The 27,434-nt window shown below is 52.5% G+C and overlaps 4 protein-coding genes across 10 annotated transcripts in view; 1 reads left to right on the top strand and 3 right to left on the bottom strand.

Annotated features, from left to right (window-relative positions):
- Positions 1 to 988, bottom strand: part of Afmid (arylformamidase) — an 18,482-nt gene extending 17,494 nt beyond the window's left edge. The window contains exon 1 of one of the 4 annotated variants that reach the window (XM_031351939.1): positions 646 to 988. In XM_031351939.1, coding sequence (XP_031207799.1) covers positions 646 to 702 — 57 coding nt within the window. In that variant the 5' untranslated portion in view covers positions 703 to 988. The remainder of the gene's footprint in view (positions 1 to 645) is intronic. The other 3 variants (XM_031351940.1, XM_031351941.1, XM_031351944.1) reach the window with 3 other exon arrangements.
- Tk1 (thymidine kinase 1) lies at positions 787 to 11,428 on the top strand. 2 transcript variants are annotated; one of them, XM_031351945.1, is made up of 7 exons: positions 788 to 966; positions 1,048 to 1,079; positions 1,952 to 2,062; positions 4,674 to 4,767; positions 10,043 to 10,132; positions 10,784 to 10,903; positions 10,986 to 11,428. In XM_031351945.1, exons 1-7 carry the CDS (start codon positions 898 to 900, stop codon positions 11,175 to 11,177), a joined length of 708 nt encoding a protein of 235 aa, XP_031207805.1. In that variant the 5' UTR covers positions 788 to 897; the 3' UTR covers positions 11,178 to 11,428. The 2 variants fall into 2 exon arrangements, with proteins under 2 accessions (XP_031207806.1, XP_031207805.1); XM_031351946.1 differs by lacking the exon at positions 1,952 to 2,062 and having other exon boundaries at positions 787 to 966.
- Positions 11,429 to 13,477: 2,049 nt separating this feature from the next.
- Positions 13,478 to 17,822, bottom strand: Syngr2 (synaptogyrin 2). The gene is made up of 4 exons (XM_031353931.1): positions 17,673 to 17,822; positions 14,677 to 14,914; positions 14,163 to 14,302; positions 13,478 to 14,069 (listed from the first exon to the last, which is right to left on the bottom strand). Exons 1-4 carry the CDS (start codon positions 17,769 to 17,771, stop codon positions 13,872 to 13,874), a joined length of 675 nt encoding a protein of 224 aa, XP_031209791.1. The 5' UTR covers positions 17,772 to 17,822; the 3' UTR covers positions 13,478 to 13,871.
- Positions 17,823 to 20,170: 2,348 nt separating this feature from the next.
- CUNH17orf99 (chromosome unknown C17orf99 homolog) overlaps positions 20,171 to 27,434 on the bottom strand; it is a 7,873-nt gene continuing 609 nt past the window's right edge. The window contains exons 2-6 of one of the 3 annotated variants that reach the window (XR_004113323.1): positions 26,949 to 26,981; positions 22,558 to 22,851; positions 21,271 to 21,540; positions 20,435 to 21,139; positions 20,171 to 20,312 (exon numbers count right to left, since the gene is read on the bottom strand). Coding sequence is in view for 2 of the 3 variants with exons in the window: in XM_031352536.1 (XP_031208396.1) it covers positions 20,306 to 20,312; positions 21,016 to 21,139; positions 21,271 to 21,540; positions 22,558 to 22,851; positions 26,949 to 26,981 (728 nt within the window). In the remaining variant the exon portion in view is untranslated. The remainder of the gene's footprint in view (positions 20,313 to 20,434; positions 21,140 to 21,270; positions 21,541 to 22,557; positions 22,852 to 26,948; positions 26,982 to 27,434) is intronic. The other 2 variants (XM_031352536.1, XM_031352537.1) reach the window with 2 other exon arrangements.

Raw genomic sequence — 27,434 nt, 5'->3', positions numbered from 1 at the left:
ACTCTCTCTGTAGACCAGGCTGCCCTTGAACTTATGTCACCTGCCTGCCTGGAATTGTAGTCTTGGGCCACCACGGTAAACACATGTTCCTAATTTTCAACAGATTCTAAGTGATGTCTGTCTGTGACCAAAACAAAGAAGCCTGTTTAATACAAGCTAACCAGTCAAGAAAATCTAACGAAATGGAATTAACTACAGCAAGCGCTAAAATGTGTGGTCGCGCTTTGTGTAGGCCCTTGGTAGCCCTTGCAGCAACCAATGGCAGGCAGAGTAACCAAACACAAATTCCTGAGTGAAAACAAGGTTTCTGGGCATGCTCAGTGTGAACCATAGGATTTTTTAGCATGGAAATTCTGAAGACGCTCAATACAGTCTGTCCCTGTACCTTGCTTAGCGACTCACTGCAGGGACCCCCAGCTTTGGCATCTTTCAGACTGTAGTTACAGAAACACAGACCCACATTGCCCAACCTCAGAATAAGGTCCAAGCCCCCAGTCCCTTAGTTCCTGCCAGACTTCAGTTTTCGCTGTCTTTAAAACCAGGCTAACAGGCTAAAACTGCCCTACAACGACAAAAATGAAGAAATCTGGCTTGTAGGCATCCTAAAATTCCAGTCCAGGTTCTGGGCTGCTGCACTGCACCTACCTCTGAAGACAAGTTCCTCCAGGGAACCTGGACCGCAGAAGGCGAAGGAAGCGCCATGGCCAGATCCGGAGGGGGATGGTCGAGCTCCCGGCTTTTCTCGTGACGGAGAGGTGGGACGTGTCTTGGCCCCGCTCCTCCCCCTCCTGCGTGCTACTTTTTTGAGTTTAGTTGGCGCGCAAATGGTCCAGGCTGCGAGCCGTGCGGCTAAACTTCATCACCCACAGACTCTAGTGCTGAGCTTGCACAGCTGCCATGAGCTACATCAATCTGCCCACCGTGCTGCCCAGCTCTCCCGGCAAGATCCCCCGGGGGCAGATCCAGGTGCGGGGTCTGGGCTGGGGTCCGGTGGTGGCTGGTGCGGGGTGTACAAGGGGGGACTCCTTAAGGTGACTTCTCTTCTAGGTGATTCTCGGGCCCATGTTCTCAGGGAAAAGGTAATGAATGGGCCTTCGGGGCGGTGGGCTCCCTTCCCCCTCTCGTCAGACCCTGGCTCTGCTCCCCTCCTCCCCCACCTTCCCAGAAGCCTCAGACTAGGCGCCAAACGCCGCTCGTCCTCTGTACGTACATTCCCGCCCAAAGTCCTGTTTCCTGGATGGTTGCCTTCCTCCCGCTCAAACCTCTTCTCTCGGGGAACCCTGCCTTTGCTGAGGCGGCTCACATGGGGGTACAATTGAAAACCCCCAGCTCACCGGACTCCCTCATGTGTCCCCTGGGAGCTAGGCACCTTTTCTGAGACAGTTTCCTTATTCGTTCCCCATGCGCGCGCTCCTAAAGCCTTGGAGCCCCCTTAACTCTGAGGTGAGGGTCTGACCTCTGGGTGTCCCACCCAGAGTAACATACACACACTACTCGGGGCTTCTTTGCTTTATTTTGGGGTTGTTTTTGTGTTTGTGGGTTTTTTTGGTTTTTGTTTGTTTTTTGAGACAAGGTTTCTCTGTGTAGCCCTGACTCTCCTGCAACTCACTGTGTAGACCAAGCTGGCCTTGAACTCAGAAATCCACCTGCCTCTGCCTCCCAAGTGCTAGGATTAAAGGCGTGCGTGGTTTTGTTTGTTTGTTTGTTTGTTTTTTAACTTTTTATGTGGCCCAAGCTGGTCTCAAACTCAGATCTGCTTGCCTCTGGGGGATGCAAGCCCTTTGGCGCTTCTATCAAAGACTTTGAAGTTCATTCATGAAAATTGAAGTTCAGAACAAGTGGTGAACAGCCTTGGTGAACACGTGCGGTTCTGGCTGCCTGACACAAGGTGGTGGTGGCATCTCACCCGAGTTTTGCTGGGGAACCTCATGTGTCCTGGTAACTCTTGCAGCACCGAGCTGATGAGAAGAGTCCGGCGCTTCCAGATCGCCCAGTACAAGTGCCTGGTCATCAAGTATGCCAAAGACACACGCTATAGCAACAGCTTCTCCACTCACGATCGGTCAGTCCTACCCCCTGATCCTACCCCTAAGCCACGGGAACACTGTTGCATCATGCCTCAGGACCGAGGTCTCTGTCGGTGTAGAGAAGGGCTAGGCTGCTGGTCTCTAATGGATAGGAGTAAGTGCTCAAAACTCAGAATCACCTGTTCCCAAGTGTCCACTGTACCCACCAAGTGTCCACTGTACCCACTGGGGCTGGGAGAACCTGGGTCCCACTTGGGTAGGGGCTGCAGCCCTCTTGGCTCCAGAGATATTTTGCCCCCTCTTTAATTTGCTCTCTGCCATTAGGTAGCTGTCACCATTCTGAATTGTATATCTGTCAGCCCTAGCACTGGACACTTCCCTCTGAGCCGAAGGGTAGGAGTTCAAGAAAGTAGTTTGTGCCCCTCGGCGTTGCTGGAGCTGGGTCAAGGGTGAGCAGCCAGGAGGAGAGCAGGAAGTGGAGCTGAGAACCACGGGGACTCAGGGGCAGGAATTCAAGCCATGCTTCCTGCCAGACTCGGTATTCTCTGTCTTTGTGACCTTGGTGCCCAGCACTCAGGATGGGATGAGCATCCAGGAGAAGCGAAAGCTGAGGCGGCAGCTGTGTGGCACAGTGCCTGAGAGTGTTGCCTCTCTCTGGTCCTCTCTCCTAGGGGAGGGAAGAGAGAATTTAAGATGCAAGAGTGTTGTGTTGTGCTCTTTGGTTGGTCTCCTAGGGAGGTGTGTGTTTGCGCACGTGTCCATACACACAAGTTCAGAGGACAGCCTTGGGTTATAAGTTCTAGGTTCTAAACTCATTCGTCATACTTTTTTTGTTTGTTTGTTTTTGATCTTATGTGTATGAGTGTTTTGCTTGCTTGTCGATCTGCATGCCACTCTCTTGCCTGGTATCCTGGGCAGAAAAGAGCATCTGACTCCCTGGAACAGGAATTATAGATAGTTGTAAGCCACCATGTGGTTCCTAGGGATGGAACCTAGGTCCTCTGCAAGAATAACAAATGATCCTATCTCTCCAGCCCGTTTATTGAGGCAGGTCTCACGTAGCCTAGGTGGGTTGTAACTTGTGACCCTCCCTCCTCTTCCTCCTGGAATTCTAGGAGAGCAATCCCACACCCAGCCCACACCCCCTTCAGATCTCTATAAATACAAGGCTTACAGACACAGTTGGCCACACCCAGCTTCCCAGATCTTAAGATTGTGAGGTAGTCCTAGGCCAGGAGGTGCTTTTGTTGGTAAGAATGCCACTGCGCGCTGCTTGTCTGTGTTTTGGGAAACAGCTTTTTCTGAGTTTGTTTCTGGAAGTGAGGCGGAAACCACAGGGAGAAGGCGCTGGGTGCAGCCCAGCACTCCACTCCTTAGAGAGCAGAGAGGTTCCCGGCATCCTTCATGGTGTTCTGGAGCACATCCAAACTGGCCCTCAGAGGCCTGGGTGGCTTCTTCCTTTTCGGGAAGCGGTCCACAGGAAGGCCTACAAACAGGCTTCACAGTTTGTTGTTTTTTTCGAGACAGGGTTTCTCTGTGTAGCCTTGGCTGTCCTGGTACTCACTCTGTAGACCAGGCTGGCCTCGAACTCAAAAATCCACCTGCCTCTGCCTCCCAAGTGCTGGGATTAAAGGCGTGCACTACCACAGCCTGGCACTCGGCTTTATCTTGAATCTTAAAAAGTATGATTTGTGCTGCTCGGAATATTGTACACCCTGAGGACTGTCCCTCATAAAAATCTTGGGTTGGAGCCATGGCTCAGTAGTTGAGGGTTTATGGAGTATACATGCCTGATTGTCTGGAAGGTACGTTCTTGGAGTGTTTTGTTTCTGTGTGTGTGCGTTTGTGTGTGTGTGTGTGTGTGTGTGTGCGCGTGCGTATGCTCTTTTATTATTTTAAGGAATGATTTATTTTATATATGCAAATACACTGAGGCTGTCTTCAGACACTCCAGAAGAGGGCATCAGGTCCCATCCCAGATGGCTGTGAGCCACCATGTAGTTGCTGGGAACTGAACTCAGGACCTCTGGAAGAGCAGTCAGTGCTCTTAACCGCTTAGCCATCTCTCCAGCCCTCTATTATTATTATTACTATATTGGTGTGTGTGTGTGTGTGTGTGTTTCATAGCCCAGGCTGACTTGGACTCACTTGCTTTGAGCTCCTGGGTGCTTCAGTTACCTTGTGGGCACATTCCCATGCTCACTGTCAAACCTTGTGGCTTGGCTTGTTCACTGTCGGCCACTGGTTTGAACCTCGTGGCTTGGCTTGCTCAGTGGCCTGCTCTCTATCCTGTTCTCTGAGGCCTTGGGTCTTTGCTTCTCACTCTTGGTTGATTGCCCCAGTACCTAGGCCAGGCACCTGATGATAACCTGTTAGTTGCCATGAGTCCTGTTGAATAAGAACTTTGGAGTCTTTGTTGAGCTTATAGTAGACACTGTTCATTTTCAGTTAAGGGAGGTAACCTGTTTTAACTGGTTTTCGGAACAAGGCCCTGTATCCCCTATCTCCTCCTCCCCGCCCCCCACCAGAAACAGATGGAACACCTCGGCTGCTCTGCCTGACCACAATCGTACCCTCCTCTCGGCATCTGGGGCTTAGGGGTGCTTGGCCTCTGCCCTTGCGCATTCTCTGGCCTTCTCTTCCCAGGAACACCATGGACGCGGTCCCAGCCTGTGTGCTCCAGGATGTGCTCCATGAGGCCGTTAGGGTGGCTGTCATTGGTATCGACGAGGGACAGTTTGTAAGTTAGCTTGCCGCACAACCCCCACCCACACCCCTGACCTTTCATGTCCTGCTGGCTCAGAAGTTCCCTCCATCTTTTGGGAAAGATGGGTCATTAACTTGTCTTTCCTGGTATGTGGATCCCCTTGCCTATGAGGGTATTATCGTGTGGGGTTGCTTTTGCCGAAGCAGGCGTTGGGGCAGAGCTGCAGCCTTGGCCTCAGCAGTGGCTGGGCCTCCAGTCCTTTGGTCCCAGCCTTGCTTTGGTTTCAGGATTTGTTTGTGGGGTTTTAATCTTTGGAGGTGGTGTTTGTTCGCTGGGCATCCTCTGACTGGGGTGGGAATTGTGTCTTTTGTGGTCTTAACTTCCCTCCCATGCTTTGGAATTTCTGGCCATTGCTAGTAGTGGAAGCCTTTCCTTGAGGCCCGAGGTGGGCTGGCAGAGCACCTGCCTAGTGAGCACAAGGCCCCAGGGTCCAGCCCAGCATGGCATGAGCTGGATATGCTGGAGTGCCTATAAGTCCATAAGAGATGGAGGTGGGGACCGGTTCAAAGTTTCATTGGCTATTAGCCAGTTTGGAGTCAGCCTGGGCTCCAGGAGGGCCTGTAAACAAGAAGGGCCTGGCCACACTTCTCTGCCAGTTTAAGACTATCTCCAGTCCACCAGGAAGAGGGAGGACAGAGGCCTAACAAACGTACACCACACTCTAAAACTTAATGTCATAGACGGTTTCAAGAGTATTTGTTGATGGGTAAGGTGGTGCTGTGACCCCTGTACTTGGTAGACAAAGGCAGGAGGAAGATCAGGAGTTCAAAGCCAGCTTTAGCTATAGAGTGAGACCTTGTCTCAAATCAAAAATAGGGCCAGTGAGATGGCTCAGTGGGTAAAAGGAGCTTGCTGCACAGCCTGGTTACCTGAGTTCAATCCCTAGAACCAATAAAACAGCCTCCTCAGAGTTGTCTTCTGACCTCCACGTGGGAGCACCCACCCCTCCTGCGTCATATATAATAATAGACATTTTAAAACTCTAAGTGGGCCGGAGAGAAGGCTCTGTGGTTAAGAGCACTTGCTTACTGTAAAAATAACCCAAATTTGGTTCCCAGCACCCACACTGGCAGCTCACAACTGCTTATAACTCCAGCTCGGGATCTCTCCTGGCCTATGCGGGCATCTACACATATGCACGTACACATACGCCCACATAGACACATCCACATAATTTTAAAAATTTTTAAAAATAGTTGTCAGGGATGGCATGTCTGTCCCAAGCATGCAACCTGTGGTAATATAATAAACTACTCAATAGAAAATGATCTCTCCCTGTCCTGTGGCTTGTTCACAAAGCTCAATGATGGCCTGGGTGGCCTGCGGTTTGGACCAAAGGCTCTGTCGCTTGCTGACTTTCTGCTAGACTCTGCTGTGGTTCTCTGGCCACCCACCACTCTCATGCTCTACCCTGGAAGGAGCCAGGCTGCTTGGGTTTAGTGGAGGAGGGGTCCCAGTCTGCCCCATGTGTGCCCAACCCCTAGGATGGAGTGAGGAAGCTCCGGCTGTGGCACCCTCGCTGTGCTCTTGGCATCTGTCCATCCACCAGGACGGGCCAGATCTGTTTTGTCCTCAGAGGTAAATCTTGGAGCGAGATGGCTGTGGAGACGTTGACTTGGGATGCGGCACGCGCCCTCAGGCCTGCGCGGCAGTGGTCTTCTTACTGGCTCTGCCCTCCTCCTGTTCCCAGAGGCCCAGCCGGGTTCCCTAGGTACCACCTTCTTGTCTTAGCTCTTCCTGCATGATGGACTCGTGCCCAGGTCTGGCACTAATCCACCAGTTGCTCCAGCCCTGTTCCCCGTGCGAGCCGATAGGAGACATTTATTTCTATGGTTCCCCTTATGATTAAGAAAAACTGGTTCATTTAGTGGATACTTTGATTTTTTAAGATGGGTCTTGCTTTGTGGTCTGGGCTGGATTAGAACTCAGCCCCCTGAGTGCTGGGATTGTGGTCATGGGCCCTCACACCAGCTTCAGTGAGTATTTAGTGTACACACTATATAGACAATACGATTCTTGCACACTTCTGCCCCAGGCTCGAGACCCTGCTCGTCACTAAGTTCGGGATCTCCCCATTGCAAAACAAAGGGACTGACCTTCCTGTGTCCTTGCCTCGGACAGTGGGTAGAGGGTCCTTTAGGGTCCCCAAAGCCACAGCTGAGGATAGAGAGCGTCCCATGTGTTCATTCACCAGCACCAGCGCCCACAGGCTTCTGGGCAAGAGTAGAAACTTGCATCTTCAAGAACTTCGTGTTTCATGTCTGTTTGATACAGTAATGACAGGCTCAATGTAGGACACAATTAGGAGCACACCAGAAAAAGGAGGCTTGCTACATCGGTGTCTTTGAACCAGAAACTACTGGGGATTCCCTGTAAGTTCAACATTGTGGGTTCTAGAACCTGCCTTAGAGCAAACACTAGCATGGAAGAATGGTACTCAGAGAGAGAGGCTCCCGTGGGTCTTTTGGCAGAGGGTAGTGCCTGTCTGGCTGCTTCTGGCCTACATGTGCTGCACCTGTTTTGTTGCTGCTCAGATGAGATGGGGGAAGGGGTCTTTATTCATGCTGGCCAGGGTGCCTTGCCTGGTGTTGGCCCAAGAGATTATGTTCTGCCAGTGCCAGGACTCTGATGAATGCCAGTCCAGCCTGGACGCTTCTAATTATACACGTGTGTTTTTATAGAGCGGGCCATGTCACATGCTGTGACTATTGTGGGAATGGCTGGGTCCAGGGACCAATCACATCCATTCCAAGTTTCTGCCCTTTGGCTGTGGCATTCTAGGTCTGGAGACTAATCTGGAGCTTCCAGCTCACCTCTGTTGATAGACTGGGAGGGACTGGGGAGACAGGGGAAGGCTAGAACATTAAGGTGTGGGCGGGGATATGTTCAAGAAAAGTCTGAGGGACCAGGCATGGTGGCAAACCTATAAACTCCGCTCTGTGAAGGCTGAGACAGGAGATTGCTTTGAGTCCCAGGCCAGCCTGGGCTACACAGTAATAACCACTCAAAAGCAAAAGACAGAAGGGATAGGAAGACAGTTCTATCAATGAGGCCCTGGCTCTGCAGGCATGAGTGCCTGAGTTTGAGTCCCTAGCACCCATGTAAAATGCTGGATATAGCAACGATCCATAACTCAGGAGGCAGGGGCAGGCGGGCTGTTCCCTGGAGCTCCATCTAGCTGAATAGCAGCAGCCTAGCTGAATGGCTGTGCTCCAGATTCAGTGAGAGACCCATATCAGAAACAGTGGAAAAGCAGGCTCAGAGCATATCCCTTTAATATTAGAACTTGAGAGGCAGAGACAAGTAGATCTCTCGAGTTCAAGGCTAACCTGGTCTACATAGTAATTTCCGGGCCAGCCAGGAATACAAAGTGGGACCCTGTCTTAAAAGGTAAAGAACTATTAAGGAAAATGCCCAGCCTCGCTCGGCAGGGTAGAAAGCCTGGGTCTTGATCCTAGGGAGATATGGTGCTGTTGAAGGCTAGCCAGCCTGAGTGACAGCGGAGGGCAGCTATCCCTGCCAACCTGCTCCTGCCTCAGGCATCGCATTGCCAGGAGCCATGCTCTCACTCAGGATTTCTCGGTGATGGGAAAATGCCAGTGTGAACCTCCGCCAGTGTAAACCTCTGGGTGCTTATTTTCTGGGTTTTCACTTAGGCTCTTCCTCCACCCATCCGTGGGGGCTGAAGCATGTGCGCGTACGTGTTTCTTGGTGGCTGCAGAGGCCAAAAGGACATTAGATCCCTTGCAGCTGGAGTTACGGATGTTTATAAGCTATGTGATGTGGGTGCTAGGAATTTAATTCCGGTTATCTATAGGAACAAGTCATGCTTTTAGATTTTAATTATTTTATATATATGAGTACACTGTGGCTAACTTCAGATGCGCTGGAAGAGGGCATCGGATCCCATTACAGATGGTTGTGAGCCACCATGTGGTTGCTGGGAATTGAACTCAGGACCTCTAGAAAAGCAGTCAGTGCTCTTAACCGCTGAACCATCTCTCCAGCCCTGTATTTTTTGAGACAGGATCTCTTAGCTTTGAACTTCGTAATCCTTCTACCTTTAAAGTACTGGTATTATGGTGTTGGACACTGTGTCTGGTTCATTTGATGCTGGGGATGCAGTCCAAGGCTTCAATCACATTTCGTAAGCTCTCTTTTAGCAACTGAGCTAACTGGTCTGCCCCTGGAGTTACTTTTTTTCTTTCTTTCTTTCTTAGATTTTTAAATTTTATTTGTATGAGTACAATGTAGCTGTACAGATGGCCATAAGCTATCATGTGGCTGCTGGGAATTGAACTCCCACTCGCTCCAGTGTAATTCACTGTAGCTGTATTCAGACACACCAGAAGAGGGTTTCAGATTTCATTACGGGTGGTTGTGAGCCACCATGTGGTTGCTGGGATTTGAACTCAGGACCTTCGGAAGAGCAGTCAGTGCTCTTACCTGCTGAGCTACCTCATCAGCCCCCCCCCCTTTTTTAATGTATGAGTGTTTACTGTGTTTTTGTATGTGTATCAAATGTGTGCAGTGCCCACAGAAGCCAGAAGAGGGTGCCAGGGCGCCTGAAACTGGAATTAACATATGGTTGTGTGCCCATGTGGTGCTGGCAACCAGGTCCTTTGCAAGAGCAGCAAGTGCTCCTTCCTACCGTCCACCCCCAGCTCGCTCTCTCTGAAAGCCCACCCCCAGCTCGCTCTCTCTGAAAGCCCATTTTAAACATGAGCTGGGCTTAGCTTCTAAGGCTGACCTATCAGCCCTCAACAAGGACTTTAAGCATGGGGCTTTGTGCACTGACTGTTCTGGAATGAAGAGACCAGTGGTGTTGGCAGGGCCACTTCCTTCCAAGAACTGTAGGGGAAAGTTGTAGCCTGGTGGCTCACCCTTCCTAACACTGAGAACTTTAATGCAGTTCCTTGTGTGTGGTGACCCCCAACCATAGTTATCTTTGTTGCTACTTCCTAACTGTGGTTTTGCTGCTGTTATGAGTCATAATGCAAATGTTTGATATGTGACCCCCGCGAAAGGACTGTTCAACCCCAGGGGTCGTAACCGGCTGCTCCAGCCTCTGCGGAGTGCTGGATGGGCAAGCTCTGGATAGCAGTGGGCATGCGGGTGGGATGTTTCAAGCACTGGCAGTGTGGTCTGGTCTCCAGTTCTGGGCTTACCTGCATGCTCAGATCCCTCATGGTCTTCATGAGGTCCTTGCTCAGGGGAAGCTCACTTCATCCTCTCTGAACTTTCCCAGTTTCCTGACATTGTGGATTTCTGTGAAAAGATGGCCAACGAGGGCAAGACAGTGATTGTGGCGGCGCTGGATGGAACTTTCCAGAGGAAGGTAAAGACGTCTGACCCTGGCCTGACAGCAGGTCCGGGGGTGGGGGGAGACAGCATACAAGTTCTCCCCAGAAGTAGTGTGTTCAGAATAGAAGCTATTGGCTGGTGGGTGCTCTGAACCAGCCAAGGGGTAGAGAGCAGGAAAGAAAAGCAGTATCAGTTGGGCGGTGGTGGCGCACGCCTTTAATCCCAGCACTTGAGAGGCAGAGGCAGGTGGATTTCTGAGTTCGAGGCCAGCCTGGTCTACAGAGTGAGTTCCAGGACAGCCAGGGCTACACAGAGAAACCCTGTCTTGAAAAACCAAAAAAAGAAAAAGAAAAAGAAAAGAAAAGCAGGATCAGTAAAGTATGATGTAGCCTGAATCGTGGGGTTTAAGAGAAGTGTTGGGGCTGGGGAGAAGTCAAGCTGTAACGTGCTTGCCCTGCAAAGCACACAGGCTTGCGTTAGATCCTCAGAACCCTCTCTTTTAAAACGCCATCACTGGGAGACAGACAGGCAGATCTTAGCTCACTGGCAAGCTGACCTAGCTTAACACTGCAAGCTCCAAGCCAGAGGATGCTCTCTGGCCTCCACACACGTGCACATGTGAGCACAGGCAGAGGAGGGAAGCGCCTGGCTAACTGGCTGCACATGCCTGATGTCCTCTGCGCAGGCTTTCGGTAGCATCCTGAGCCTGGTGCCCCTGGCAGAGAGTGTGGTAAAGCTCACCGCCGTGTGCATGGAGTGCTTCCGAGAAGCCGCCTACACGAAGAGGCTGGGCCTGGAGAAAGAGGTATGGCCACATGCTTCTGCCCAAGGAGTGGGTGGGCCTAGACGGTGGCTTCTGAGTCCCCCTCACATGTCCCTCCCGCCAGGTGGAGGTGATCGGCGGGGCCGACAAGTATCACTCTGTATGCCGTCTGTGCTACTTCAAGAAGTCTTCAGCCCAGACTGCTGGGATAGAGGACAAAGAGAACTGCCCGGTGCTGGTGCAGCCTGGAGAGGCCCCGGCTGTCAGGAAGCTCTTTGCCCCTCAGCAAGTCCTACAGTATAGCTCTGCCAACTGAGGGGACCTGGCGCCTGCCAGCTCTTACCCCACATTGGACTCTCAGAGGCATCTCGGTTGCCGAGATGCCTCATCGCAGACTGCAGCCCAGACCCTGCCTGGTGGCTAGGGTCCCACATTCAAAGGTGAGGACAGAGCTGCCCAGCATCGTGACGCCGGTGGTGCTAGCTTCTTCCTTTGGTTTTCACTGCTGAGTTTCTGTCTCAGAGCCCCACCCCTTACCAAGAGGAATTAAATATTAAATGCAAAATATTAAGTGCGTTTCTCCTGCGTTTAGCCTGGGTTTCCCTAGCTTGCAGTCAGCACCCACATGAAATGTCTTTCGTATACCAATGGTCTCACCACAGCCCAAGAGGGACAGTCTCCTACATTTCTCTCTGTTGGTTTCGGGACAAAAATGGCAAAGGAACCTGTTAGAGTCAGGAGATGGTGTTTCTAGCTGGCACCGGGAGGTCAGGTTTTGTGAGACGACAGACACTTGATAGCTCTGAGTTTCTCAGAGTTGAGAAAACAGCTCAGATAGGCCTTGGAAAGTGGGCTGGGTGACACTCTTGAGGGCCAGAGACCTGGGTCTAAGGTACCGGTGGATCGCCGGTGCTGTGCCCAGCTTGCCTGCCGTCTAACTCATTAACTGCTCGATGCATACACAAGCTCGGAGGCCCACGGTCTGAGCCCGGGCTGTTAGCTTTTACTTCAGATTTTGAAAGACACTGCCAGCTGCTATCAGGAGCCTCCTCATTGCACAAGAGTTACCTCGGGGGCATGCTGCTTCCACTCTCTGCCAAGTCGCTGGAAGGTGTCAAGAGGGGCCAGAGTCAACCTCAGAGGGGCAGCACCCAGGGGCTTCTGGTGGGCAGCAGAACCCTGGCAAGGTGTGTCCGGAACAGTCCATCTTACAAGCCGACATGGCGGTTATTCTAGGATGCAGTGCAAGGCAGCGTGAAGAATGAAACCCCTTTGGGGAAGCTGCCACCTCAAGTTCAAAGAACATGCTCTAGCTGGGTTTGAGGGTCTAAGCTTTACCCAGCACTCAAGGGGCAGAGCCAGGTGGGTCTCTTGAGTTCAAGACAGCCAGAGCTACACAGTGAGACCCTGTCTAAAAAACAACAAAAAACCATGGTGTAGAACTAGAACCAGGCTGAGGCAGGAGGACTGCCTCAGGTCTGGAGGCTTACCTGAGTTACACAGTGAGACGCTGCTCCAGCCAAGCATGTACCATAAGCCTGGGCTATGCAAATGTTACCTTTGAAAGGCTGTAAGCTGGCTCAGTGATCTAGCCTGAAGTCCAGGGTTTGAAGCCAAGCATGTGGGGAAGGTCAGAGGGTCATCCTTAGCTGTGTAAGTCTGAGGCCTTGTCTCAAAGCAACACCATCCAAAGTGTAGCTCTACCCCTAGCCTGCGGCGCCACCAAGGACAACACACTGAGAAAACTGTTTATTCCATCTCCAAACTAATCTACAGAGCCCGAGGGCAGGGGTGACCCCACCAAGTCCCCAATGCGTCAGTGCAGGGGTTCCTGCCCTCCCCGCTGGTCTCTAACAGCTGCTTGGGAATATTTACATAAAGCTGGGTCTTATCTCCAGGCAAATCCCCTCCCCTTCAGGGGCGGGAGTGAGAAGAAGTGGTATCTGGTCCCCTGCCTGCCCCAGGGCTGGCGGCCTGGCAGGCAGCCTGGGGACTGTTGGCACAGTGGTGACCCCAGAAGACACAGCAGTGAGCATAGAGCCCAGACGGAGCTGGGTCCTGAACCTGAGTGAGGACGCGAGGAGCCGAGCACTCTGAGGAGACAGGCTCAAGGATCCCCAAGCTTGTCTTTGGAGAAAAAGAGTTGAGGCTCCGAGGTCTCCAGCTGTGGGGAAACTAGCACAGATCAAGAACAGCACTAGCAGGCACTGGTCGGCTCTCGGAGAGGTGGGCAGGCACTGTCTCCCGCTCCCTGAGAAGGGGTCGGGTTATTAAAAGCAACGAGGAGCACACAGCTGGATGGTAGCGCTGGTTAAGCCAAGCCAAGGAAGGCTCTGGGTTCCATCTACAGTACTACGGTGGGGGATAAAGATCTAGTAAAAACTGACTCCTCAAAAATGCCCTTGAGGGCCAGGCAGTGGTGGCGCACGCCTTTAATCCCCAGTGCTTGGGAGGCAGAGGCAGGTGGATTTCTGAGTTTGAGGCCAGCCTGGTCTACAGAGTGAGTTCCAGGACAGCCAGGGCTATACAGAGAAACCCTGTGTCGAAAAACCAGAAAAAAAAATAACAAAAAAAAAACCCAAAAAACCTAATGCATGAGTTTTTTTTACAAAAAAAAGTCTTATAGCCAAGGTTGGTGGCACCTGCCTTTCATCCCAGCATGGGAAGTAAGAGCATGAGGTCCTCTGAGTTGAGGCTAACCTGGTCTACAGAAGGAGTTCCAGGACAGCCAGGGCTACACAGAGAAACCCTGTCTCAAAAAACCAGAAAAGAAAAAGAAAAAAAAAAAAGGGAATGCCCTTGAGGATTGGATGGGTGGCGGTGAAGCCCCTCTGGGCATGGGCACGTGAGGTGTGCTCTGGCTGCAGCTGGGATGCAGAAAGGCGTGGACTCTTTGGCTGTCAACTGTAACAGGCAAGGGACTACAGTCTGGGCGGCAAACCTTGAGAGAAGTCCAGAGTAGAGGGGCGGCCCCCCCAAGCACCCTCCCTGCCTCTTTGTCCCTGGCCGCTTAGTACACGGGGGGAGGCTGGTAGCCCTCAGTGGTCTCCACATTCTGGGTGAAGGGTGGCTGCTGGTAGTTTTCCACGGAGGCACTAGGGTAGGAGGCGTAGGCTGGGGTGGGGTCCGGGGTGGGGTCCACGTAGTTCTGAATGAAGGCGTCCACTCCGGCCTTGTAGCGCTGGTAGGCCAGGGAAGCCAGCACACCCTGTGGGTGGGTGGAGGAGACCCAAGGTGTGGGCAGGGCAAGGGGACCTCAGTCCTCACCCAGGCCTCCAAACTGCCCTCTCCGTCCACCTACCCAGGAGAAGATGGAGAAGAAGCTGAAGGTGATGGCTGCCCGAGCTGAGTCCGCTCCCACCCGCACATCTTCAGGTTTGGTGGCTGCCCACTGGTTGGTCAGGAAACAGAATCCAACAAACCACAGGAAGGTCCAGAGAGCTAGGGTAATGACAAGGGGGAGAGTTGGCCCCCTCAACCCTGAGGACAGCCTGGATCCCCAGGGTCCAGGAGGGACACAGAGAAGGACTCACAGGGCCGTGGGCTGTGTAACCTATAGAAACAGTGAGGGCTAAGGGGTCAGCCACTAGGTGGGGTTGTTGAGTCCAGAAACCTGATGCCCTGCCTCAGGCTTATGCCCCAACACCCTCGGATTTCTGAAGTCAGAAAGCCTTGTGTGCCATCCCAGGGGACACGGGGACCTAGAGGAGCCTCAGGTGAGGTTCATGACCCTCAGCTGCTGTCAGCCCCCCCCCCCCAGCAGTACCAAGGCCCCTCCGTTGTGAAGGCCTGGTATATCAGGGCCACAGGCATACCTGAGAAGAGCAGGTCACCAATGACTAGGTACTTGCGGTCAGTGGCATTGCTTATCTGGGAGAAGAAGGCATCGACCACAAGGAAGAAGGCTGAGGCCAGGAAGGCCAGCACCCCGATGGCACTGCCATAGCGGCAGGCATCCTCATTCTGGTTGAACACACAGTGTAGCTGTTCGGATGTGTGAATGTTGGTGTAGCCCTCGCCGAAGATGCAGGAGAACACGATCAAGGCCAAGACCTGGGGGAGAGGAGAGTCCATGGGCAGTGGCAGACGCCCGTCGGCCATATCCTGTACAGACCCCGTTAGGGCCTAGAGAGGAGGATCCTAGCAGGACATCAGGATGTCTTTTGTCTCTTCGCTGATGTCTCTGTCTCTATCTAAGACTGGTGTTACAACCCCTTCTGGACTTGTGGGGCTGAGGTGACAGACAGGCTGTGGCCAGGGCATCATCAAAGCAGTTAGTTCCTGACACAGGGGGCTGGGGACAGATGGGCTCTTTATTACGAGAAGTGGTGAGTCCCTAGCTGCCTGACTACCGAGTGATCTTATTTAGGGTTGTGACTAAGAACAAAGAAGAATCCACCTGGGCTAGAGAGATGGCTCAGTGGTTAAGAGTGCTGACTGCTCTTCCAAAGGTTCTGAGTTCAAATCCCAGCAACCACATGGTGGCTCACAACCATCCTTAATGAGACCTGACGCCCTCTTCTGGTGTGTCTGAAGACAGCTACAGTGTACTTACATATAATAATAAACAAATCTTTTAAAAAAAGATTTATTTAAAAAAAGAAGAAGAAGAAAAAGAATCCACCCGTTTCAAATGAGATGTGGGTTTCCTTTGGAGGAGGTATTAGTTTGGATTTTTGTTTGTTTTGGGTGAAGGGTCTCATTTAGCTGTAACTCAGAATGACCCTGCCTCCTGATTCTCTTGCCTCCACCTCCCAGTGCTGGGATAATCATGAGCCAGCATGCCTGCTTGGGCTCCCTCCAACCCTACCCCACTCCCCAACCCTGACTGCTGGCAATTTGACCCTAGGGGCTTCACACAGCTAGGCAAGCTCACCAGCACTGACCTACACCTTCAGCCCTTGAGGTTGGATATGCGTTTGCAAGTTTCAGGTTTTTCTTTTTTTCTTTTCTTTCTTTCTTATTTTATTTTAGAGACAGGGTCTCATTAGGTAGTGATGGGATGGCTGTCCTGGAATTCTGAAAACCTGCCTCTGCCTCTGCCTCCAGAATAGAATGCTGGGATTAAAGGCCCTGTACCACCACACCTGTTCTTACTGGTTGTTTTAGATAGAATCTCAGGCTGGAGAGATGGCTCATCAGTTATGAGCAGAGAACTGGAGACCCACATGTTTGCTCATAACCACCTGTGACTCCAATTCCAGAGGACAAGATAACCACCTTCCGACTCTGAATACCAGGCACGCACGTGGTGTACCATCCTACACACAGGCAAACACTCATACATATGAAATAAAAATAAGTAAATAGAAATTAAAAAGGCAGGATCTCACTCAGGTTCAGGCTGGCCTGAAGTTCGTGACAATCCCGCCTCAGCCTCCTCCGTGCTGAGAAACACGGGTTGAGCCACCACATCCCACTTGAATGAGTTTTAAACAAGATGGGTCACAAAATCACGGAGGCGAAACTCAAAGCGTTTCATCCACCCCTCCTCGCAACACCCTGCCCCAAGTCAGCTCTAGGGCATCAACCAACATCTTCCAGAACACCCTTCAACAGCAGCCCTGCTTCCCTCTAAGACTCCCCTAAGGCCAGAGACTCCCCAGCCGGCCAGCCCGCCTTCTCCCTACAAGAACTTCCGGCTCCTTTGGCACGTCGGCCCCTCCCCTCCAGAGAACTACAGGTCTCCAGCCCCACATTGGTTCCCCTCAGAACGAGGTTCTTGGGGTGGTCAGAGCCACAAATCGGTGAGCCAGGCAGGCTCCGATCTCGCAGGAGCCAGAGCACAGGTGGGAAAGTCACCAGCAGAGACTGTCACCAGCAGAGTTTGGAAAGCTGTTCCTTTGGAATCGTCCTAGTCATTTCGCTTCCTCCCCACACCCTAAGGCCACTGCCAAGCCCACGTCAACGCGGCAGAGGCAACTGAGTCTGTGGGCACCTGGCTGCTTGCAGACTCGCAGAGCCAGGGCGAGCCTGCCGGGACGCTCTCCGTCTCCATAGGGCTATGAAACTGGCAGTCACAGGCGCCGCCCCCAGCGGCGGGTGAAGCCGGAACTCCAGGACTGGGCGCAGAGTCTGGGTCGGGACTCCTGGCACTGCCATCCTGACTGACAGGGTACAACCCAGGACCGAGTCACTAGATTCCACCGCTAGGCTGGGGAGGCTCGGGGAGCCAGGGCTCCCCCAAGGCTTCAGGCCCATTGGGCAGCTAATGCGTCAGCAGCGTTCAGTGTTTTCATCCCCAGATATGGAAAGCCGCCCTGCACGCCTGGTACAAGAGGGCTCGCCCCGCTTCTGGGAGGGAGAGCATTCTGGTGGGTGAGCAGACCTGCTGCTAGCCTCCGAGAGGGAAGGGACTCTCCTTCAGGGCGCCAGGCCAACCTCCCTCCTGCCACCCCACGTGGCTTCAGAAAGTCCCTTCCAGGTGAATTCCCTAGGCTGGGAGCCGCGGCGTGCCGGCCACCTGCTGTGCCGTGCCACTCTCCGGTCCCTCCCACTGCCAGCGAGGCGACAGGCCAGCCTCCCCGGAGCACTTCGGGGACGTCCCGCACCAGAGCGGCCCGGATCAGCGGTCGAGGGTGCGGCGGGGCCTGGCCCCCGAGTTGGGGAGACAAGGTCCGGAGCCACCCAGTGGGGCAGGCGACGGGACGCACGGGCTGGAGGGGACAGGGACGCGGAAGGGCGCGGGGCCCCGCGCTCTCCGCCAGGCCCGGGACACGCAGCCGCCGCCACCTGTCGCGCTCCGCGGCCGGCGGCCCACGGGCCCGGGTAGCCGGGACGCGCGGCTCCGGGGACTCTCGGGCCGACTCACCATGCTCACGAGGCGCGTCACCACCTGAGGCTGCGACACGAAGCGCCGCAGGTCGAAGGAGCCGCCCGCGTTGGCCGCGCCATAGGCCCCGCTCTCCATGTCGCCGTCGCCTCCGAGCCGCGGATGGCCGGGAACCAGCCGGATTGCCCCGCCCCGCCCCGCCCCGCCCACGGGGGCGGGGCCGGCCGCTGACGGGGCGGGGCCAACCGCCGGGAGGTCGGGGCAGAGAACCCCTCCGTGCTTGTGGAAGTTGGCAGCGACTTGGAGTTGCGCCTGAGGTGCCAGGGGGAGGAAAAGCTCACCCCTGGTAAATCTGCACTACTGAGGTCAACCAGAAAGGATCAGAGAGTCCCCAAGAAGAGACATCCTAGGCGGCCCCCACTTTACACTTACACAGGGTTAGGGTTAGGACCCTGGTGAAGATCCTCTCCTGTAAGCCCTGCAGACACCCAAATTCCACCAATCCAGAATCCAGGCTCATAAATACGTGGACGTCCCGTCGTCATTCTGCTCCAGACCAAAGGACTGGGGCATAAATTCTTGCCTAGCACGTCAGAGGTCCCCGGTCCCAACCTCTGGACTACCGTAGCAACAACTATGGCCCCCACACTTCTGGTGACTCTTTGCTCCGGAGCTAAGCCTGGGATAAGGGGAAGGACAATCCTTTCCCCACCGGCCAGGCAAGGGTCTGAAGGGCAGAGTGCCTGCACAGCTCTAGACATCATGATCACATGCTGCAAAGCACCTGGTGGTTGTCTCAGGAAGAGAAAGAGGGCAGGAGAATAAGGAGTTCAAGACCACCCTGAGCTACCTGAGCTCCTGACTCAAGCACGCACACACTGAGGAAATGTAGTTTAAAAAATTAAAACAGCCTTTAATCCCAGCACTTGGGAGGCAGAGGCAGGTGGATTTCTGAGTTCGAGGCCAGCCTGGTCTACAGAGTGAGTTCCAGGACAGCCAGGGCTACACAGAGAAACCCTGTCTCGAAAAAAAAAAACAAAACAAAACAAAAAAATTAAAACAAATGAGATCATTAGTTCCTAGAACCCAGTTCCCCCTGTCCCCAGTAACATTTAGAAAGGGAACACAAATTTGTTGCCAAAGGAACCATGGCTGTTGAGGGGTTTAGAGGGCTGAGAGGTGACACAGAATAGAGTCATGACAAGATGGCATTACCCCAGTCACTTCAATGGGTAAAGAATAATGAGACAGACTCAGCTCGGTAATGAGGGGGCTGACAATAAGGGAGCTGAGGCAGAAACCTGCCCCACCAGCAGGGCACCACTAGGGAGAAGACAGGAGTGGGCACAGGAGAGACTCGCCACACTCACAGAGCCTGTGACAAGCTGCTGGTAGGTGAGTCCAGGCCTGCCGCCTAACATCTGTCCATACACACACACCATGAGTGTTAGATGAAGGAGAACTGGCTGGCACGACTCTCCTACACACCCTCCCTTCCTCTTCCTTTCTTTTTTTCTTCCTAGCTTTCTTTCTTTCTTTTTTCCTACACAGAGAAACCCTGTCTCAAAAAAACAAAAGCAAAACCAAAACAACCTTTTGCCATTACATGTAATTGGTGTGTGCCTGGGGTAGATGGGTGGAGCACAGGAGATGACACATGCCATAAAAAGCATACCTTATAAAACACTGTGCTCCCTTCACAGGGTGGGTCCCTGGGATTGAACTCAGGATCCCAGGCAGCAAACACCTTTTCTATCTCGCAGGCCCCTTTTCAGATTTTTGTTTTATTTTGAGACAGAGTCTTGCTATGCAGCCTGACTGTCCTGGAACTCACTATGTAGACCAGGCTGGCCTCTAGCTCACAGGGATCCTCCTGCTTCTGCCTCCCATGTACTGGAACCAAAGGTGTATATGCCAGGATACCTCGCCAGAACCTCAAATGTTCATTTACCTTTGTTGTTGTTGTTGTTCCGTTCTGAGGGACCAGACTCATGTACCAGAACTGACCTTGAACTCCTCCTGATCCCCCTGCCTCCACCTCCCAAGTTCTGGGATCACAGGTATGAGACACCACACACAGAAACCTTTTACTGTTGCCAAATTGTTGATGAACACCCCCATCTTCAGTTATGCAATCCCATATGGGGTTGTGACTGGAACTTTAAGAAGCTGGGCCTCAGTGTGTCAGAGAGCAGGCACACCCCCTCAGTCGCTGGGATGCTTTCTTGTAGCAATCGCCACACACTAACAGCCAGGCACAAGCAGGAATCCCACACATGATACAATTTTATCCCCTTGAGCCCTGTTCACACTAATGCTCTAGATTTCTGGGCCCCTTTTGGGATACACAACTTTTGATATCCTGATCTGTACCCCTTTCTTTTTTATAAGTTATTTTTTTAAAAAAAGAATTATTTATTTTATGTATAGAAGTACACTGTAGCTGCCTTCAGAAGAGGGCATAGATCCCATGACAGATGGTTGTGAGCCATCATGTGGTTGCTGGGAATTGAACTCAGGTCCTCTGGAAGAGCAGCCAGTGCTCTTAACCACTGAGCCATCTCTCCAGCCCTGCACCCCTCTTTTCTACCCCGACTCCCCAGGCTCTCTTTTACTCCATCGGCAGTTTCTTGTATAGGGCAGGGAGGCAGGCCCATGGCTCTGTCTTCTGGTCACAACCTGATGACAAGGGAGTTGGTCCAGGTCAGACGGACTCACCGGATCATTTGGTGCCGGGTGCACCAGTGAGCCCACTCACCCCACTAAATGCACTGAATCACCAAGAGGCCACTCGCTGGTACCTGGCCACACGTCAGTAGGAGCTAGCCCTCTGTACCCATTTTACAGAGGAAAACAATGAGTCTCAGAGAGGTGATATGCTCTTCTAAGAACCTGGCCTCTGGAGAAAATGGTCTTGGAAGGATGAATGGTAAGGTCCAACAGGTGCCAAATTGAGATGTTGGAGGACAGAAGTGGTCACAACCCAAAGGTGCTTGAAGCACACAAATGCTCTGGCCACTGTACATGCCAGAGGTAAAGACTTAGGAGAGAGAAACTTGGGAGGCCTCACCTCACCTCTGTGGAAAGGCTCACAGGTGGGACTGTGTGGTGGGTAGAACTCCTGGCCCACTCTGGTCTCTAGGGGCCCCATGAGACCCATAGGGAAATCCCCCACCAGATGTGGGCTGGGAGCCAAGGTGAGGGTGGGGTGTGTAAGGAGCTTGCTAGATACCGTAGGCCTTTGGCTTTAATAAGCAGCTTCAGGTTGGGCCTTGTTATTCAGACTCCAGTCTCACAAGATTGACCCGCTGTTCCCACTCAGGACACTGGCTGGTCCCAGAGGTGGTCAGACTTTCACCCACACTAAGCTCCCTTGGCTTACCTGGCCGAGCTCAGCATCTTGGAAGCAATAATGGCAATGGAGATGAGGCTACCAGCCAGAATACAGGTGGGTGTCAGGGGCAGCTCCCCTGCGAGGATGGATGCCGGCTTGGATTGGGCCTCTGCTATGAAAGGGGCAAGGGAGGCATGCAGCGACCCTTAGGCCTGTCTGCCCTGCGCAGTGGCCAGGCTCAGCTATTCCCCAGCCCCAACCACCTTATAACTCCCTGCTCCAGGCCCGGAAGGACCTGCTCACCTGGGGGCAGCAGGATGCGGGCACTGCTGTCCACACCAACACTGTTTTCAGCTTCGCACTGGAACCAGCCAGAGGTCTGGGACAGCGGGAGGGAGAAGTTGGCAGGGCTCCCATGGAGCGGTCTTTGCTGTGCAAGGACATGCCCACCATTCCCCACCAAGCGGTAGGTGATGGGGGGGCTGCCTGAGGATGCCAGGCAGGACAGCTCCACAGTGGGGCCCGAGTCCCCATCACGTAGGACGAAGTCAGCCTGCAGCTGAGACACTGGCTCTGACAGGGTGGAATAGGGCATGGGGGAGAAGCACAGCCGTGGGGGAAAAGCTTTTCACAACCCCAGTACATTCTTCAGGCATGTCAAATGAACTCAGAGACTTAGTGTGACTGCTACCTTCTTCCCCAGTCAAACAGCCAAAGTGCCCTCTGCACAAAATGGCTTCCAGATTTCTTGTAGTATACACTATACAAATTTTTTTGGTTTTTGGTTTTTGGTTTTTTTGTTTTGTTTTGTTTTTTCGAGACAGGGTTTCTCTGTGTAGCCCTGGCTGCCCTGGAACTCACTCTGTAGACCAGGCTGGCCTCGAACTCAGAAATCTGCCTGCCTCTGCCTCCCAAGTGCTGGGATTAAAGGCGTGCACCAACACCGCCCGGCTACAATTTTATCTTTAACATCTACTTTAGCCAGGCAGTGGTGGCACGCACCTTTAATCCCAGCACTTGGGAGGCAGAGGCAGGCGGATTTCTGAGTTCAAGGCCAGCCTGGTCTACAGAGTGAGTTCCAGGACAGCCAGGGCTACACAGAGAAACCCTGTCTCGAAAAAAAAAAACAAAAGAAAAAAAAAAACACCAAACTTCCTTGTTCCTATTAACAAGGAAGTGGCCTCTGCTGGAGAGGGAAGAAAGGTCTGGAGTGGGTAGTGCTGGTGCTGGGATTGAAACCAGACTTGGCCACTTGCAGGTTATCTAAGCAAGCCCTTCAATCTCAGACAACTTAAGTTTGCACAGTGGCAGTGGGGAAATTGGCCGTCTCCTGGTGGGGGTGGGTGAGGTAACTAACAGCAATCCCTTGATTGCCAGCCCCATGGCAGGCCCGACTGTGCCTGCTGGCACAGCCTGGAGACTGTGTCCTTGGTCATCATGGACCGAGTACAGCCTTGGAGGCAAGCAGCCTGAGCCTGTCCCCTCTCTGCTGGCCTCTTCTTTCTCAGTCTCCTCTAATCTCCTCCTTCCCCTGGCCCTCCATTGACCGGCCTCCCACCAGCCTCAGCAGCCCACACCCGCTGTACTCACTAGCCCACAGTTCCTGGTACATCTGCAGCTTGCTGCTGGGCCCATAGGTGCCAGAGTTTGAGGCTCCCTGGCAGGAGTAGGTGAGCAGGTCCGGGTTGGACTTGATCGTGATATTGATGTTGAAGGAGGCTGGCATGGAGTCATGCACAACCTTTTTTGACACCAGGACACCTCGGCTAGCCAGGAGAGAGTATGTGATGGGCCGGGGTGCCTTGGGGGCATCACAGGTTATAAGCACTCTCTGGCTTTGGGGATAAACTTCCAGTACTTTGTAGGCAATGGTGATGCCTGTGCCTACAAGGAGAACCAGACAGAGAAAGAAAGAAACCAAGATGATCAGATGCCTAAAGGAAACTCTAGGTTGCCAGTTCTTCAAAGAGTTAAATAATTGGAGCTAGACAGAAGGCTCAGTGGCCAAGACAACTTCCAGAGGACTTGGGGTTTGGTTCCCAACTTGGTCAGCCCCAACCAACTCCAGATCTCAAGGATCCACACGCTCGCCTGGCCTTCTGAGACAACTGTGGGGTGGTTCACATAAACTCATGCAGATACATATACACATAAGCAAATCAGTTTTTGAAAGAAGTGTAAACTTAAGGGTTAAGGGTGTATCTCTATCCGGTGACAGAACATAAGGCTATCAGCCCAAGGCCCTAGGATCTGTCCCCAGCACCATAAAAGGGGGGAGGGGGGCGCTAAAAGAATTAGCAATTACTCCTAGGCTAGAAGATTAGCAATTGTAGTCCTAGACACATCCTGACAGAGTCAAAGACAGCCTCAGACAGATCCTTACATGCCTGTCAGGGTAACTCTGGTCACAGCTACAAAGAGGTGGAGACGGTTTCAGAACCTAACACTGGAACAAGATCTGTGAAGGACTACGACTTCCAGGGAGGTCAAAAGAAAGAAATGTGACCAGCAGATGCCACAGCACAGTGTAACATGACTCCACATCCGAGAAGCCAGACACAAGGGGAACTAGTATGTAAGTATACTTTGTTTTGTTTTGTTTGGAGGAGCTGGAGAGATGGCTCCGTGGTTAAGAACGCTTACCACTCTTGCCAAGGACCAGAGCTGGGTTGCCAGGCCCCACACCAGGCAATTCATAAGTGCCTTTAAGTCCAATTCCAGGGGATCTGATTCCTCTTCTGGCCCTCTCAGGCATGCTTGTACAAGTGGCATTCACTCACAAAGTCATAGAACACATATGCATGTAAGTAAAGCTCACAAAAATAAGTCTTAAAAAAAAATGCGGGCTGGAGAGATGGCTCAGTGGTTAAGAGCACTGACTGCTCTTCCGAAGGTCCTGAGTCCCAGCAACCACATGGTGGCTCACAACCATCTGTAATGAGATCTGACCCCCTTTTCTGGGGTGTCTGAAGACAGCTACAGTGTACTTACATATAAAAAATAAATAAATCTTTAAAAAAAAATGCAAGCTAGGGGGGCTGGAGAGAAGGCTCCGTAGTTAAGAGTGGTTCACAGCTGCCTGCAGAACCCCACTTCCAGAGGGATTCCAAGGCCTCTCCTGGCTTCTGTGTGTACCACCTGCCTGTGGTTCACAGAAAGACACACGCACAAATGGACACACACATGCACACACACACATAGACACACACACATATACACACGCATAAATGCACACATGGACACACACACATGCACACAGACACACACAGACATACAAATACACACACACACACACACATGCATGCATGGACACACACACGCATGCACACGGCATGTAACACACACCTTTAATATCAGCTTTTGGGAGACAGAGGCAGGCAGATCTCTGTAAGTTTAAGGCTAGCCTGGTCTTACATTCCAGGACAGCTAAGAGTACACAATGAAACCCTGTCTCAAAGAAGAAGATGAAGAAGAGGGGCAGGAGAAGGAAGAGGAGGAGGAGGACATTTACCTCCCAGACTGTATACATTGCCCCTGCTCCACTGGCCCCCTGGTCAGAAGACCTCCAGGGGAAGGCATCCCAGGCTCTTACAGACATTTCCTGGGAATCCCCAAGCATCTGACCACTATGACACTTTCTCTCAGATTCTAATTCCCATGACTGTTTCAGGGGAACTTTGTGTCTGCTAGCACTGCAGCTGAGTATGGAGGCCAGGAACCCATTCCACACCCCACAGCAGCGAGTGAGCGCCCTGTCCAGCTGCCTGCTCCCCAACACCCACAGAGCCTATTTCCGGAGCTTTTTGAAAATTTTGTTAAGTACCCCTCTTGGGGAATTTTTTGTTTTTGTTTGTTTGTTTTTTTATCAAAATAGACTTCCAATTTGGACCTAATGCTGAAGTTGGATCCTCTCTGAGTCTGCCTGGCAGACTTCTGACTTTTGCCACCTTAACCTTTAGGGACAACAGGTCTCTTGGGGTCCAAACGAGGTGTTTGGGGCTGGACACTGCCTCACTGCAGAAATGAGTTCAAGGCCAAACTGGCTGTGTTTGTTTGTTTCGCTCCTTCCTTCTGGAGAGACAATGAGCTTGATTTGTAAAAGTGAAAAGAAAACCAGTCCCTCTCATTTCCATTTCGGACGCCTGGAATAGATGCTTGGTTTGCATATGCTGACTGTAAGCACGGAGAGAGCACAGTTTGCTCCCCAAGGGGAGCACGGGGAAGAAGGGAGCACGAGGAAGGGAGCACGAGGATGGGGAGCACGACACGAGGATGGTCTCCATCTGCATGGAGCCCATGTGCGGACAAGCTCCCAGAGGGGAGCACGGAGAAGAGGGGAGCACAAGGATGGGAGCACGAGGATGGGGAGCACGAGGATGGTCTCCATCTGCATGGAGCCCATGTGCGGACAACGGCTGGGTTTTTTTGTTATCTGTTTTCTTGTTTTGTTTTAAAGAATTATCTATTTATTTTATGTATGTACACTGTCTTTCTCTTCTGACACACCAGAAGAGCGTGTCAGATCCCATTACAGATGGTTGTGAGCCACCATGTGGTTGCTGGGTATTGAACTCAGGACCTCTGGAAGAGCAGTCAGTGCTCTTAACCGCTGAGCCATCTCTCTAGTCCTTGTTTTTTGTTTTTTGAGACAGGACTTTTCTGTGTAGCCCCGACTGTCCTAGAACTCACTATGTGAACCAGGCTGACCTCGAACTCACAGAGATCCTCCTGCCTTTGTCTCCCCAGTGCAGGGACTGTAGATTTGAGCCACCACACCCACGGATGCTCTTACTCCTGACAGCCTGAGGTGTTCCCTCCACTCACTCTGTCCCTGCAGGAAGCTTGGGTTTCTTTCTGTACTTGGTTAATCCTGAGGAGTCCTGAAACATTGCTAACAGCCAACCGCCATCCCTCAGGGTTTGTGAGGGAACAGGGGTCAGCCAGCTTTTCAGAGCTCTGTGGCAGGATTACATTAGCAGAGCTGCAGCCATGGGCTGAGAGGACAGGAAGGCAGGACCGCCTCTGCCTGGGTACTTTCCTGAGACCCAGCCACCAGCTCTTTTTTTAGCTGTGACACTAATAAACTTTTTCTTTTTTACAGAAAATGAGGAAATGGTAGTTTGGTCTGCGCCTCATCCGAGTGAGATCTGCGTCAACACCACCCTTCGGCAGAACAGAAGGGGATGCCCAGGGACACTAGGTGGAGACTGCCTGCCTCCACCTTGAGGGGCACAGGAGCTGGAGAGGTGGCCGAGGGCTGAGGGAGGGGTCTGTCTAGGGAAAGGAGGTGAAAGGCAGAGAGGAAGATGGAGCAGGCCATGGATGAAGTAGGCCAGGGCTGTGACCTGTCCCTGAAGCCCCTCCTTCCTGGCTCTATACTGGGACTACTGGGGAGGAAAAGAGAGAGGAGTGGGAGAAGGGAAGGAGAAAAGAGGGAAAGGAAGACAAGAGAGAGGGAAGAAAAGAGGGATCTATCTGTTTATCTATACGTATATATGTGTATGTGTATATGATATATTTATACATATATATGTATGTGTAGATAGATAGATTAGACAGACAGACAGATAGAGAACACTCACTCTCAGCTGCTTCCAGAACAGAGCAGCTTAATCTCTAAATTCCCTGCAGGTCCCCAGCTCCCTCCCCAGACCCCTCCTTTCCCGTAAGTGCACACTAGAGTTCCCCAGCCTGGATCCCACCCATTAGGCAGAGCTGTGAGGTTTGGAGCAGGGGAATTTTGTTCCCCATGAGGACCTGGGCCCTGTGAACGCAGCTGCAGAGGACCCCTCCTCACACACTCTAAACTCCTCCTCTCTCATGTACCCTAGAGGCCTCCTAATGGCCCACCCTGCCCTGTGGGGGTGGAGGCCAGAATTCTGCATCTGGATCCATCAGCCAAGGCACTTGCCACAAGCATGCAGCTGTGACCCGGGTGTCCCCAGCTAGATCCTTCTCCCTGCAGTGTGGGGGCTACTCACCTTCCGTCTGCTCCTCTGAGAAGCCACAGGCAGCTGTAAAAGAGGAGAGGAGTTAGGGGAGGCCAGCAAGGAGGGAGAGTGTCCAGACAGCTTCCTGCCCAGACTGACTTCTGACAGTGAGGCCCCAGGGACCTGTCAGCATCTTATCTTACTTAACACAGGGTCTCCTCTAATTCCAACCTGGCTTTGAACTCAATATGTACCTGAGGTGGCCTTGGGCTCCTGATCTTCCTGTCTCTACTTCCTGGTGCTGGACATGTGTGTGTACACACACACACACACACCCTACACACCATACACACAAACATATACATACACCATACCGCACATGTACATCACACCATACACACATACATACGCATACACAACACACTACACCATACATACATACAAAACCACACACATTACATACATCAGTGGAATCTAAATGACAGATGATACCCTAACCAGGTCAGACCCTCCAACAGTCCCTCCCCCTCCCCCCCT

Source organism: Mastomys coucha, unplaced genomic scaffold, assembly GCF_008632895.1.
Source record: "Mastomys coucha isolate ucsf_1 unplaced genomic scaffold, UCSF_Mcou_1 pScaffold5, whole genome shotgun sequence".
In the NCBI taxonomy this organism is placed as follows: Eukaryota; Metazoa; Chordata; class Mammalia; order Rodentia; family Muridae; genus Mastomys; species Mastomys coucha.
This window is presented reverse-complemented; position numbering and strand designations above follow the sequence as displayed.